Source organism: Pteropus vampyrus, unplaced genomic scaffold (genome assembly GCF_000151845.1).
Source record: "Pteropus vampyrus isolate Shadow unplaced genomic scaffold, Pvam_2.0 Scaffold192, whole genome shotgun sequence".
Taxonomy (NCBI): Eukaryota; Metazoa; Chordata; class Mammalia; order Chiroptera; family Pteropodidae; genus Pteropus; species Pteropus vampyrus.
This window is the reverse complement of record NW_011888973.1, coordinates 1,439,985-1,455,198: the sequence shown is the minus strand read 5'-3', so window position 1 is coordinate 1,455,198 and position 15,214 is coordinate 1,439,985. Positions and strand designations below refer to the sequence as shown.

General features: G+C 46.7%; 1 protein-coding gene across 1 annotated transcript in view; it reads left to right on the top strand.

Moving 5' to 3' along the window:
• The window catches only part of DOCK4 (dedicator of cytokinesis 4), a 274,845-nt gene that overhangs the window by 92,864 nt on the left and 166,767 nt on the right, over positions 1–15,214 (top strand). Inside the window, exons 9-11 of the mRNA XM_023537457.1 lie at positions 8,400–8,481; positions 9,011–9,071; positions 12,897–13,029. Of these exons, the coding sequence (XP_023393225.1) occupies positions 8,400–8,481; positions 9,011–9,071; positions 12,897–13,029 (276 nt within the window). The remainder of the gene's footprint in view (positions 1–8,399; positions 8,482–9,010; positions 9,072–12,896; positions 13,030–15,214) is intronic.

The window sequence follows — 15,214 nt, the reverse complement described above, 5'->3', positions numbered from 1 at the left end:
GTTTTCTTCTTCGATCGGTTTCACTCACCATGTATAGCAAGGGGTCTAGTAAGCGTTTTCTGTTCTTTTGTTTTGTTGTTGTTTTTTTAGGAAACCAGAGTGAGACAGGCTCGAGCTTGCCAAGAGCTGACAGGAAGTGCGCAGTAATGAGGCAGAAGCCACGCTCTGGGGGGCGGGGGAAGGGTCACCACTGCTGGACCAGGGTCTCCTAGGCGTCAGGAAACAGGCTTGACATTGCAGGTGGGGGTCAGGCGTGGGTCCGAGGAAGGAGACGTGTGGATGTGCACAAACCGTATAGCATTGGAAACAGGAGGGGTTTTTTCACATAAAGAAATGCAGTGGCTGCACATGACGTGCTGCAGTTGTCTCCCTCGTCCTGCGTTCAAAATTGGCGCGTGCCTGTTTGCTGATAGAAATGCTCACCGTGTTTGTGCTCGCCACGGGCCAAGCAGCTACAGATGTTGTATTAAGTCTTATCTTTCCCCTGTCGATATACGTCAATCAGTCAGCAACAGACTGAATTCCATGGGCCACTGAAAACGTCGTTTGCCGCTCGACTGCCTCCTTCATGACCTCCGTTACTTTGCCTGCTGCCGTGTTCTAAGGCTTCATTAATTAACGCTGTAAATTTGTTTTAGGACTAATCTATTGCTGTATTTCATTGTCATCAGAGAATATATTTAATGGGACCTGAGTGTCACATATGGTCACTAGGCTTAGTCCAGGGCTGCGCGTGCATGCCAGCTGCAGGCGTAGGCTTTTATCTGAGCAGCTAGCAGCAAGGTGGCCCTTCTAGAAAGGATTCATCCTGGTGATTACATACAAAAGTCTTCGCCCAGTAATTTAATTACATTCACTTTCTGCCGGTACCTTATTTACATACTTTTTATTTTTTCTACCATCATACAGCTAAACTCTTCCTTTTGCTTGAAATGCTTCATTTCCATATACATTTTTTTTTATTGCCCATAATTACTTTCTTTTCAGTATATTATTCCAGTTCTGTCACTTAAGAAAAGTATCACTAGTGTGTTTATTATTGACGAGGCACAGGTATTTTTTAATATGTGCTCATATGGAACTGCGAAATCCGTCTGAATTTCGCTCCATTCTATGACAGGTTTCTTTCTGGATCTTGCACAGGCGCCATGATACAGTGTGTAAGTGGCCAGGCCTGGAGTCAGAGGGCCTGGGTTCAAATCCGGGCTTGGCCTCCAGCAGGCCGCATCCACTGAGCAAGTTAATTTTCTCTGTTGGCTGTTAACTTATCTGCTAAATGAAGATAATAATAGTGCTTTCCTCGTGGGATTACTTGAGGATTAAATGAAATAATACATATACTTCATGGTGTAATGCTCAGCCTGTGATAATTAGTAAATTTTAACTATATTGGTAATAATTTTTAAAAACCAAAACGGGAATTATAACATAACCAGAAATTATTTGTGGTGTTTGGTCACGGATTCTTAAAGAAATCATGTATTCCAAGGACTTGTTGTTGACGTTTTAGGTATGTGTTATTATATATGAACTGACAATAATACTTTTGATGATGTATTTGGCAGAACCTAAGAGGACTGTTTTCCTAATGGTCTAGGACACTCAGTACTATATAACAGTATAATTTATCTTTAAAGCATAAGCTTTGACTCATATTTAATCAAAATAGGCAACTGTTAGGAGATTAATATTCTGAGAGAGGAAATATCTTATTCGCTTAAGCGAACCCTGAGTCTACATGAGGACCGCCATCCCAGGAATTCTGAATTCTTAGACGTCCATCCTCCCCAACGTGAGCGGACGCTGCAGTTACCTGAATGTCACGTTCCCGCGAACCACAGCCTCGTGCCCTCATTCACGCAGCACACGCGTGTGCGGGGTAAGTGTGAGTGCCAGTCGCACGGGCCCCATCAGAGGGCCGGAAGTGGAGCCTGCAGCAGATGGCAAAGGCGTCCAGGACAGACGTGAGGAATCTGCTTTGAAAGAGAGGAAGGACGGTGAAATGGGCGTAAAGGGTTGAGGTGGAGGAGCGAGGCTGGGCGCGTGGCCTTGGCCTTCTGTAAGTGACGCAGGAAGCCGGGTCAGCAGCCTTCGGAGAGCTCAGGGCTGGACGGGGGAGGCAGGAGCGAGGTCTGCGGACTGAGCACGGGTGTGACAGGACGTGAGTTTGTGACAGGTGGCGGAATGGCTGAGAGACTCGTCTGAAATTGGTCGTGACCCTGGCTCCAGCTCTGGGCAGGGCTGCTCAGGACGTGGGGATCAGAGGCAGGAGGCTGCCGGGGTTGGAGACCAAAGCCTCACAATGGAAAAGGACGGAGAAGATGGGGGACCTAGCACAAAGACGAGGAAAATCGAAGACGTCAGAACCACAGCTTCCGATGAGGACTCTTCAGAAGATGACACGATCTAATAGCCTTTTCATTTTTTAAAGGAAATTAAAGAACTCTTGTTTCTCTCGAACAGACTCAGTGACTGGGGAGTTGTTTCAAGAGCTTATAGAAGGGAGTTGCCAGAGGGACTAGTTTTTCCGCCCAGACTAGGAAAAGCGCTAGTATTTTCGTGCATATATCACAGTACATAACACAGTTCGTAGAGCAGATACGATTTTTTAATTCTGAGGACCGCGCTAGAATTTCTCATTTCATACATCATTTACAGCTTGTTATAGTGTGATATCACACGTTCAGCATCTCTATTTTTACATAAACTAGGGGCATTCATTGTTTTGAACGTTGACAGATAGTTGGCACACACCTCTTTTTATAGTTTTATGTGATAAAACAACTCAAAATTGCAACCTCTCCAAAGCAAGGCAGCCGTGCAGGGAGAGAGACGGCCTCTGACTGACCATTCGTGCAGAGGGAGCAGCTCAGGACAAAAACAGACGACGAGGGCGCTCAGAGACCCTCCTCGGGTTGTGGGGCTGTCAGCCGTTCCATGCGGCCCAGAGCCTTTCCTGCTGTGTCTAGACACGCTGGCACAGACCTCACCCTGGGTGTCTGTGCGCCCGTGACCTGCAGTGACCCTCCCTCGGGCGTCCCGTTGGAAGCCATCGCTGCTTCTCGTCCACGGATTCTTCCAGCAGGTGCAGGAAAGCCGGGGCCGCTGTCACTTACACTTAATCAGATTTCGTGGTTTACTCCCGCTTTGGTCACACTTCTGAGTTACAGAGAAAAAAACAAATAATTGCTTTAGCGATGTGGCGATGCCGTTAATAGGAGAGATTTTAAGAACTGTCCCAGGAGGAAGATCTAAATTAAAACAAAATAAGCCAAGAAATAACTTGATTCATGCTGAGAACACCCAGAGTAGAAGTGATTCAGTCTCTTTCTTCTCTGTAGCATGTTAAGAGCCATACAGTTTTAATTAATTTTGAAATTGTAAATTACTGCATTATTGTGGTAATAAGTGGCTGGAAATTCAAAGTGGCAGAAAACCAAAAAGTCGTGGCGTAAAAGGATTCAGTAAAGGGAAATGGATTCCCTTTAGCTCCAAGCACTCACTCAGGCCACTTGTCTCTTTTTACTTAAAAACGTCAGTGTTTTAGAACGTGACCAGAGGAACTCTCACCCCTGTTCCTGTGTCTGAAAAGATGACCAGGTCGTTATTCTTTTCAAAAAGGGTTCTGGTCATCTCTGTCTTTCCTTCTCTGCTATGCCTGCTGCCTGTAGGGAATTCAGGTTAATTTACTTGTCCTGAGTCTCCTACAGCACAAGTTACTGTCACACCTATAGCGACCCACCCGGCAAGGACGTCTTTGGTGTTCGTGCCATTCATGCAGTAGGGTGACGCGACAGTGACGAGGGGATTGGCGCCGAAACGGCCCTTGTTAGATCCTTTTCTGAAGATGAGGCCCGGCCCGCTCATCATCCTTGTGTGCCCCGCACCTTTCCGAGTGCTCGACGCAGGGGGGCGTCGATGTGGTTCAAGGAAGCCAGTCTTTCGTGAAAGACCTTGCTGTCATTGTCTTGATCTTTTCTCGTGCCCTCCCGTTCCAGTGGGGACGTGCTTATCAATAAGAGCGAAGCCGAGGGGTCAGGTGCATCAGGAATGCTCATGGGGTTCTTCCGCGTCTCCCTGTGTGGCTCAGAGCTGCATTTTCAGACCTGTCTCTAGGGGAGCATTTTTGTAAAAACATGCTAAACGAAAAGTAAATAAAAATTGGCAGACATAAAGCATCTTCTCCTAAGTATTTTCCATTTAGAGATTTTTCCTACAAGTCGAATAGCCTGTGTCTTCTTTTTATTTCCATTGAATGTCGTAGACTTCACATTATTGCTGTTGAATCATTGATGTTCATTCATTCAGCAAAAAATTAATTATTGCTCTCAGGGCCGGCCACTGACCTGGGCACTGGGGACAAATCGATGAATAGAACAGGAAGAGAAAAATTTCTGCCCTCCCAGAACTTACATTTGATTCATGTTTAAAATAATATGAGGCTTTTAGTCAAAAGATGTTTTTAAAGGCCAGATTTCTATACCATCTCTTTGTATGGTAACCGATATGCGATTTTCATTTCACAAACATATTTGCGGCTTCTAAAGCAATGCTTTCTAGCCTTTTCAGTGCCTAAAGAGCCTTTCAAACTTGTGAAAACTGAAGCCCCGTACAAAAAAATATGTACCTATTCTCATACTCATTGATGTTTGCATATCAACTTAGAGGCTTTGTAGCTCCCTGGTTTTCAAAGAGGATTTGAGTGTAGAAGTCCAAATGCATGTGTCGTCTAGTTAGTAAAAAGTATTTAATGATTTTATTTTTTAAAGTTGTGATAAATATAAAGAATCCATCAGTAAGCTGTTCTCTGTTGTGAGCTGTTGGAAGAGAATTTGATTTTGACTTCTTTTTAAAATAGAACATCTTCGTGAGATAATAAATACATTACTTATTTGTTACACTTACTGTTTTTGCAAGGCTTGAATTACTTACATTTTTATTATTTAGTCTGTTTTCACTTAAGGTTTCTTTGCTTTTGCAAGGAGCTGCCTGCTTTGACCCAGGGCGCTTAGAAAGAGCTCAGGTTTGCTTTACATTGGAGAGTACTTTGCTTTACTTATTATAGATACTTTCTCCAACAGAGAGTCATTGTTAGAAGTTCAGAATAATTACATATATATCACAGTGATTGCTGCCTCTTGACATGTCAAAGATATAGTGTTTATAATGATCGAATTATGTAAATTCCCAGAGGAATTAGAATACCTGGTCCTAAGACATGCCACAGCTATGCAGACCTTCTGATTTCATGTCGGCCACATACTGGCATCACCTAACTTTTTGTTACTTCTCTGAGGAACTTGTTTTCCACTGCAATTTTTAGATTAGTTCTTTAGAGACAGATGCGAATGAATATTTTTGAGTTGTTCGGTCAAACATTATCGCCGTTTCTAAGGGTTTTCCTTGAATTCAGCATTGGTACTTGCAAGGTCTCAGGTCTTCTGAACCTACAGTCGTTATAGTTTTTGTCAAATCAGTGTCGGTGCCAGTCACTTCTTCCGTCACGAGCCAGTTGCTGGGTCCGGTGGTGACACAGGCGCCGTGAAACCCCAGGCGATCTGCACTTTGCTTATTTATAACTTTACATTAAAAGCATTGCATTTTTTTTTCCCATTGCGTTTTACCTGCCTAAAAAGAGTTCTGATTCAGGTCTTTTTATTTTCCGAGAAGAAAAATAAAACGATGTAGTTTTAAATCGTGCTACGTAGTAAGAGAGAACCAGCTCGATGTTCAGGATGGCAATAGAGTTGATTATGGCTTAAAAAATTATCTCCCCCGTATCATTTAACTGGAACCAAATTCTTTGCTGTCCTAACAGAGCCATCACATGAGTTGGTTACTTAGTCCCTCAACACTCAAATATCTGTGAGGTGGGTCTGGGCTCGGGCTTTCGTATGAAAGAAAGGCAGCTCAGAATCAATCTGTCCTCTAGGTAAACCGCTGCAGAAACCTGACACCAAGGCTTGTCCTCTTTCCATTTCTCTTTAATCAGAAGAGCTCATGACCCTAATGTCGCTTTAAAATTATAAAGCGCATTAGCAGCCTCATCTAGGAACGCAAGCTTGAGGGGTTGCTTTCATTTATTGCCAAGGAAAACTCGGTCATTTGTGTCAGTGACGTGGTTGGCAGAGGAAAGGGAGAAAATCTTTGACTGAAGATGCAGGTGTCTGTCGCCTGTTCTCCGGTGTATGTGGCTGTCAGCAAGTCTAACTTGTTAGAGCCTGGGCGTTTGGGTCAGAGCAGCAGTCCGGAAGCACCACTGGGCTTTGAACCTGTCGGGGCTTTCGGCCCGTCCTGCCTCATGAATCGGGGCTCCCAGGGGAAGACTGAGGCTTCATACGCCTGCCCGGGGGGATGCTGGGCACACCCGGGCTGGGAGCCCCTGGACAAGAGGGCCAGGGGGGTCTCTTTCCTTCACAGTGGGTGATCCTTTCAGCTGTCTGTGCCTCAGTGAGCACAGAGCCCTCGGTCCAGCGGCTGCCCAGGACCCTGGACCCTCCGCGCAGGCTGCAGTGGCTCCAGCCCCTGGGGGTGTTGCTGTAGCCGATCAGGGGCTGCTTGAGCAGTCCTGTTTCAAGCTGTCCTTTGCCAGGTTTGATGGGATCAGTGTGTGTCCCAGGCAGATAGATGACTTCTTCCCTATCTAAATATTTTGGAAATATTCGCTCAATATTTCTATAGAGCGGAGAAAGTATTTACCTTATAGCATTCAAATGAAGCGTGAGAGTTTTGAGTTAATTTGTAGGCTAGAACCCCTACTCAGCCACTCACCAGCTCCGTGATCTTGGGCAAGACTATTCATTATTTCTCAGTTTTCTCATCTATAAAATGGGCATAGTGAAGATAAAATAATTAATTCATGTAAAGTCCCTAGCAGAGTGACCATCGAATGGTGAATTCCCCCTAAAGTAGTATTACGGAATAACGTGATTATTTAAAGTATAATTCACTTATCCCGAGATGAGTTTTTGCACATTTCCTCCTAGCGTAGCTTGAATTTGGAATAACAGCGCATTTCCGTCCGCCGTGAGGCGCGTTCACACAGTCCTTTTCCTTAACTGTGGTGAGTGGCAGTTGCATCCTCACTTGTGCCTGTCATTTCCAGCCTCTGCTTCGGGATATCGTACGGGGATGTTGGCTTCATGTGAGAATTCTTGCAGCAATGTACATTCTCATCGTTTATACCTCACCGGCCAGTGCTGTGTGGAGGGAAACCTAGGTAACAGGTGTGGAAATGGCCCCGTGGAAATGGGGATCGGTCGCCCTTTCTCAAGGGGAGGTCGGGAATAGGTAAATATAAGACAAGGATGCAGTAAGCCGAGCAGTTGAATCTCTTAAATATATCCATCTAGACTCAGATCGCAAACGAGCGTGAAAATGTTCCGAAACAGCCATAAATTCAAATCCCTCTGCTTCCTTAGAGATCTAACCACGGCCCTCATTTCTCCTCCTGCATGGGTTTGATTGACAGAGCTGTTATTTAAGGTGAGGACCCGGCGACTTAGTGGGGCCTGGACCCTTTCCTGGTGCCCTGCACTCCCTTTCCTTGCTCGTCTGCTGGGCGATGCCCACGCTGGCCGAGGCCACCCCACGTGCTCGCTCCACGTCCTGTGGCTGATGGCTTTGTGTTTTCGGCCTGAGAGAGCCAGCCATTTGATATTGTCACAGGTCTGAGGATACCGAAATTCAGAAGCTCGTGGGAACTGGTAGGTTAATTTTTCTTGGGTTGATATTTATTATTTTTTCGAATGTAGTAAATGGCGTAACACATTGCCTTGGATTGAAATGGTGTCCACGAGTATTTATTGACTGCTCGTTTTATGTTTGCCTTAAGTCTAGGTGACGCTGTGTTTTCCAGTACAGGTTCTGTGGGGAGTTGGAGGTTTTCTGTTTCGTTGTGGAACAAGAAAACTCAAATTTTATTTCTTAGGTCCTCTCTCTGTGTTTTGAATGACAGACTTATGAGTGCACGAATTATTAAGCCTTCTAATGGATGGTTAACACTCAGAGTGGCGTCTTTGTGTGATGTTAAATAATATGACAGACATAAAAAAACCTTTTTAGGATACAAACACATGAAACACGGGTCATGTTTTCTCTTTTAGTTCATTTGTTTCTATTTTTAAAATAACAACGGTGATATTACTGATACGGAAACCTACTCTATCCATTTTCTGCTTTTGCAGTTGCTGCTTTGCCGGTTTTATCAGAAGTGAAGCAAATGGCGATTGTGTTGGGTGCGCTTCCATGTTATTTAAGCACTTTTGATGTCAGATGAATCACCTAACAAGTTTTGAGCTTAACTCGGGGTGAAGAGCAACTAGAAAAGCGATAAGTCCTGAAATATTAAATAATTTTCAGTGGATTAAATGTTTGTTTTTTTTTTTCCCCTCTTGCAGTGAGAGATTTTTCTTGAGGCTGAATAGAAACGGGCTTCCCAAAGCCCCAGATAAACCAGAAAGGCACTGCTCTCTCTTTGTGGTAAGTGGGTCTTGATCCATCCAAGAGGCAGAGTCTTCCAATTGGACTTCATATTGTTTGGGAGAAATAAATTATTGTGGGAGAACATAGCGGATTTGCTTAACCTTTGTAAATAACATACAGATCACCATTGAGTCCAGACTTCTGACTGCCACCAGTCATGGTCACACTTTTGTTCCTTCGCTGTGTCTTAGAGCGTGTCACTCTGCTGTCAAAGCACAGTGGCGATGGGCCCAGTGTGGCCTTCGATATGTGGTATGTACTTAATTCGTGGTTGAAGAATGAGTGAGTGAGCATCGGAATAAAAATGGGCTTTCCCTTAAAACATCATCTGACATCAGGACATGTCCAATAGAGTCGGTCGTCATGGTATATTTAGAACAGGCTTTGAACCACATGCTTCTGCTCTAGAAGTTCTGTTAATGTTGACTTTTGTCTTCTATGACTTGTGAAAATAATGCGCTGGGCCCTTTAAATGCTTCCATAGAAATTATGAGTTGTAGAATAACCATACTTAATTTTTTGGCAGGATTTGGGTAGCAGCGAGCTGCGGAGGGACATCTATATCACCGTGCACATCATCCGAATCGGTAGGTGCGACACTTGTCAGCGCGGTAGTTGCTCTTTGTGTCGCTGTGTGGATTACAAAGATGTCAAAGCCAGACTTAAATTTGAGAAACATGGAATTCGGAAATTGTTCCCTGGTGTCCCTGAACTCATGTACGACAACTCAGCCACCATACACAGATTTATTTCTCTCTTCATATAAGTCCTTAGGTAGTTGCTTGTGTTTCATTTTGTTTTGTTGATCTCCCTAAACATATTTAATTCAAAAATTTTGTATTCGTCTTTTTAAATTCTAATTTCTGTTCATAGCATAAACTAAACTTTTAGAAGCTAGATTTCCTACAAGTTTATGAAAACTTCACAGCAGTTGGCACTCCCCAAGGCACAGGATGCTGCAGAGCATTATTACAGAAGACGCTACGAGAAAGGAGTTTTGAAATACTGACTACTATATATATTGATTTCCACGTAGGTAGTATCATCAGCTTATTAAAGGGTCTGAGAAGTCCTGCAGGGAAAAATTAAAACGCCGGTCTAACTCTGTTGACCCTCACTTTCCCCCACATTCGATTTGACTGTGGGAACATCTATGTAACGTGACAGTCTACATCCTGCAGAACACACTTTGGGCATTCCGCGATGGCCTTGCGCAACAGAACCAGAAGGTGTTCGCTCATTTTTACATGTAAAACGCCTCTAGAAGCAGGCGTTTTCTGGCAGAGGAAGTAGGTACAATGAGGAACAGTGGAGTGAACGCGGGTTTTCTGTGGGAGCCCGCCAGCCGATGCTGAGAGCTGGCTCCCAGCCGGCAGGGCCGCACTGCCAGCTTGGGAAACTTCTGTGGGGGGTGACATCCCGCGTGCAGTCCCGCAGAGGGGTCTTTATTTTAAATACTCTTTCATTTTGTGCACGCGGTAGCCGCATGGTGCATTGAGGCTATAAAACCTGGTATCATGCCAACATAGATTTTCTCTCTATTTTTTTCACATAAAAGTCTGTGGTGAAAACCTGTTTTCATTTTCTACTCTTTTTGCATTTGAGGGACAAAGTTTTTAAAAAGTCAACGGTTTTTGGTTTCGTTTTAATTTTCTCCTTACAAATGCCTGTGCGGGAAAAAATTGGAAAGAGCTTTTTAAAATATTGGAAAAGTTAGAACTCATGCTGCTCTGTATTTATGAGATAAAGCCTCTGACTGTTCCTGGAATGGCAGGAACAGGGGTTCAGTTTGTTATGTCATTCTTTGTGTGTGCTTTTTTTTTTAATTCAAAATTTTAATACCAATTGTTGATGTAGATTGTGGTTTTGGACGTCTTTGTGTAAACATTGCTAAAATTTTCTCCAGCATGGAGAGAGAAAAGTAAATCACTGTTGCTTTCAGAGCTTTTTAAACGGCATCTACGGGTTGGTGGTGGGAGAGACACAGGTGGCAGAGTGACAGGTGGCCCACAGCCGGACAGCTCTGTCCTTCGCTCACCGGGTTATCACCAAGGAAGCCACTTCCATAGAATTGCCCGTCGCAAGGCCGCCTTGAACTCTGTGGCGGTTGACCAGTGATGGCATTTTCGCTAAGATTTTGATGACCATTAAGTCATCAGAATGAGCGCTGACGCGGAAGCCGCCCGCCCCTCCGCCCCTCCCCCAGTCTTCGGTCCCGTTTCCGCTTCACTGAGGTCACCGCAGGCATTTGCCTGGTGATGAAGTTTCCTGGTTTGACACCTGGAAACTGAGGAGAAGTAAGATCAAAGGTAAGGAAGTCTAAGAAAGGTCTAGACTTCGTCTGCCGCAGTGAAATGGAGGCGTGGAGGATTCTCGTCCATCAGCGACAGATCAGTGCCCACCTGAGTAGAGAAAGGGCACACTGACCCTCACTGGCAGTGGACAGCGGGGACAAAGTATCACCCCGCCTCGGAAGCTAAGCCCGGGCCTTCAACTGGACAGAGGGGAGGGGGAACAGAGAGATGGTCTCCTAGCCCCCCGTCCATCCCCCCGCTTTCCGCCCCCAAGTCTCCCCTCGTGGCCTTTAGCTGGTCGCCAACTGTTTTTACCTTTCCCCAGTCCCGCTTAGTGAATTCCCCTAGGAATCTGACCAGAATTGTGAACCATTATTCATCCCAGAGTCGGGAATGCTGGGGCTGGCATCAAACTGCCTTGTCCACACAGTCATGCGACCAGGGGTTTGCTGTCCACAGAGCCAGGAAGGAAGACTTAACATCGGGTGTCTGAGGACAAGGTGGCGTGGAGGTGTGGGAGTCAGTGCGGGCGGGAGCCTCGCTGGAGAGTCTCCCCACGTTGTCCTACAGACACTTCCTGCCTCTCCCCCACTTTGCGGTTCTCCCCGAGCACCCACTTTTTTCTTGACAGCAGTTCTTGCTGAAGGGGTTAGAAAAAATCGGACTGATGTGCACGCCGTCTGTAAACTTCTAAGTTGGAGTGAGCTCTAGGGAATAATCTCGAGAGTTTTTTTTGTTTGTTTCTGATAAGCTTCTTGTGTAATGTTAAATAACTTAGAATACCTCACTCAGAAATCTTGTAATCACTTTGTCATCTCACATTTACAACAAAATGATTAAGTAAGAAAAAAATACATTTTCTAAAATCATGATATTGGTAAAGATTGCAATGTATATTTCATCCTGATACAATCTATAATAATATTTGAAGCAGAGGTAAACTAGATCCTTTTTTCTGTTTAAAGAGTGATCAGTTTTAAGTTTGTTTAAATTAATTCCGTAAGTAAAAATTCCTTGATAAATTCAGATATGACAATGTAAAGTATTTGATTTGCAGGCGAAATTTATATTAAAACAGATTGAAATTTAGCCACATATTACAGCATCGGGTCATGAAAACATGACATGTGACATGCTTACATTTTGTACATCTAAAAAACAAGTGACTTATTTTGACCACGTTTTAGTTTTGATTCTAACTGATAAAATGAGAGCTTTTAAGGCTGCTATTTGTAAGCATTTCCATGAAAATGGTATTTTGAAAAGGGAGTTTTCCTTTATTACCCATAAATCCAAACCAAATTGGACATTGCCATCCTTTTCCTTCTGTTTGACATCGGATCTGGGAAGAGCTGAAGTTATCTGGACGGGCTTTAGGAGAATTTCACTCAGATGGACTCAGCTGACAGAATGCTGGCAAACGTCTGGAAGCAGATTTGCAGATTTTCTTTCATTGTTTTTCCCCATATTAACTTGTTATAGTTCAGCTCCAGTGTGCTTTCTGCTTTCTGTCTTAAGAATAAGCCACTGGTAATTAAATATAGCACTACCAGAAAACAATCTCTCCATAACGTGCTTGATTTCAGCAAGTTAGAACTGTCGGGTGAGCAGCATCCCAGGAGACTCAGCCACCGGCTGAGTGACAGACAGTCTCAGCCCTGACTCGGGAAAGGGCACGCTGTGCTTACATGCTGTTCCTCCAGGGGATCGCAAAGTGCTTCCTTTCGAAGGTGAAATAGTTAAAATAGTTTTTAAAATACAGACTTTTTCTAAAATGGAAGAATGAAAGAGCCTCCGTGACTGCCTTTGCTGACGCGAGCCTCCTGGGGTGCCTGCCCGGGTCTTCGGGGAGGGGGCCTCCCAAACGTGGGGTCGGCGCTGCCTTCGTGTTTCATGGATGGCAGCTGGTGCCCAGAGTTTGAGCTGCGGGCCGGAGGTCACGCAGCGAGGTGCGCGCAGAGGGGAGTTCAGAACTGAAGCGACCTCTTCCGCTGCCCAAACCCGTGTCCTTTCCGGCACCCAGGGGCGTTTCGTGCGGCCTGCGTGTCGCGGGCGTGGGTCTGTGCGCGGTCCTCTGACCCAACGGCTCATGGCCGCGTTTGCTTCCTCCCCGCACAGGACGGATGGGGGCGGGGGAGAAGAAGAGCGCCTGCAGCGTGCAGTACCGGCGGCCCTTCGGCTGTGCGGTTCTCAGCATCGCCGACCTGCTGACTGCGGAGACGAAGGACGACCTGGTCCTCAAGGTGTACATGTGAGTCCCGGGCGCGCGGGGACGGGCGCGGGGGCGCGTGTGGCTGCCGCTCGGGGACCGCTGCTCTCGGGGGTCCTGGATGAGCCAGGCCGGGGCGTTTTGAGCCGGTCGTCAAACACTCAGCCATTGCAGACCCGCTGCAGGTGGGGCCGCACATCCCCTTCCCGGGCCGGCGGAGCCAGGAGCCGGAGAAGCAGGAATGCAGGCGGGTCCCCTGCGGGACAGGCCACCGCTGTGTGGCTGCCTCCTGGGGACTGAAAACCTAACCTGTCTTCACCTGGGACAGGTCTTTCCTTCTCGGAAAAGAAATCATTTTTAATGTGAATTCATCAGAATTAGGAGAGGGAGCCCCGGGGGTGGCCCTTGCCCGGACTGTGTTCAGCCCCGGGGCACGGGGCCGAGGCCACAGGAGCCTGTCGCCTCGCTGCGCGGGGGCCGCGGGTCCGGTCAGGGCCGGCTCCCTCCGACCGCACGAGGGCGGCCGCAGCCTTCGGCCTTCGCGACTTGTGGGTGCAGCACCCCATCTCTGCCGGCCCCGTCACGTGACGGCCTCCCCGTGTGCGTGCGTCCGATGCCTCTTTCACCGGGACGTGGTGATGCTCGGCCACCCCACGGGCCTAATTCCAACGCGAGCGCTTGCTCAGGACCCGGTTCTGAGGTGCCGGGGTCAGGACTGCAGCCGTATCGCTTTTTAGGGGGGCTGGAGGGGGGGGTGCGGACCCAATTCAACTCATCACACTCTATTAAGAAAATCACGTACTGTGCTCCTAATCCAAAGTTAGCGACTCCTGTGGTGCCGTGGTTCCGGGTCACCCCACGGAGCACCCCCTGCGCCCCCCCCACGCCCCCTTCCATGTCGCCAGCCGCGTCGGAGGCGGTGCTCAGAGCCGGTCCCCAGGGAGGGCGTGCTGTCTGCTGTCCTGACCTGGCGACCTTGCCACTGACCACCGCCAGGGCTGAGCTCGCTCTGGTTTCTGTTCCGGCTCTCGAGTTGATCCGTCTACCATGTGCCCACAGTGTAGCCATATGTGGAGGTCACAGGACTGGCCACTGCCTGTGGGACATGCGTTTCCAGTTGCTTTTTGAGCCCTGGGGCAGGTTTCATGGATTCTCTCCTGCCGCATCCAGTGCCCCTGGGACCTGGGCCACACGGTTCTAATTAGTGGACAAAGATTTGTCTATAGCCTGTGGTTTAGGGCCGGAAACTCTCTCGATCTCTTTTAAGAGAGATGAAGTCTGTGCCCTTGACTTTAAACTTGAAATTTCTGGTGAAACCAGTGAGTAGTAAAACTTGCTACTCTTTTTTCACATGGCAGCCCTTAACTTCAGTGGTTGGGATTAAACCCATGATAATCTTTCCAAACTCTGCTGTTAGTTGTAAAACAATTTATTTGGCATAATACTGATGATAACGGCCACCATTTACTAGGCCCTTACTGGGTGCAGGGAACCGTGTTAAGCACGTGGCATGTGGCGTGTCACTTTATCGTCATATAAAATGTCCATGAAGCAGACACTGTTGGTTCAGTTTTACACACCAGTGGACGGAGAGGCTAAATGACCTGCCCAGAGATGCCCGGCCAGTGAGAGTTGGAGCAGGACTCCGGGTTGGGACTGTCTGACCCCAGACCCCAGACCTCAGCTCCTCTGTTACCGGTGTGTGTGTTTCTGGGCGTCATTTCACACCCTGTCTCATAACGTGATAATGAAGCCGTTGCGTGGCATTGCCTTTTAAGAAAACTGCAATTCCTTACACACGCAGACCTTGCCCCTGGAACATCTTAGGGACTCACCGTTGTTACATGCAGACTCTTGATTATGCAGGCAGCTGGGAAAGACTCAGGAGTTCCAGCTCTGCCTGTGGGAGACAGTTGCTCTCATAAAAGTACATCATACTGCTCTTTGTGGTTCTTACTGTTTTTCATAAGCATCAAATGAAGTTTGGGGTTATCTTGCTGGAAGGGAGATCCCTTAAAAATGCCTGTTCCGTAAATTATGAAGCTGTTCATAGAAGGAATGGCAGCCAGTTAAAACACTCCCTGCAGAGCAAGAAGGAACTGTGATTTTATAAAGGCATTTTAAGGAGGTGCCTGTTAGAAACAATTTGGAAGAAACCTGTTGGTTAAGGTGGCCGAATCCTTAGCCCACCTGCGAATCAGACACAGAACAACAACAAATACCTCAT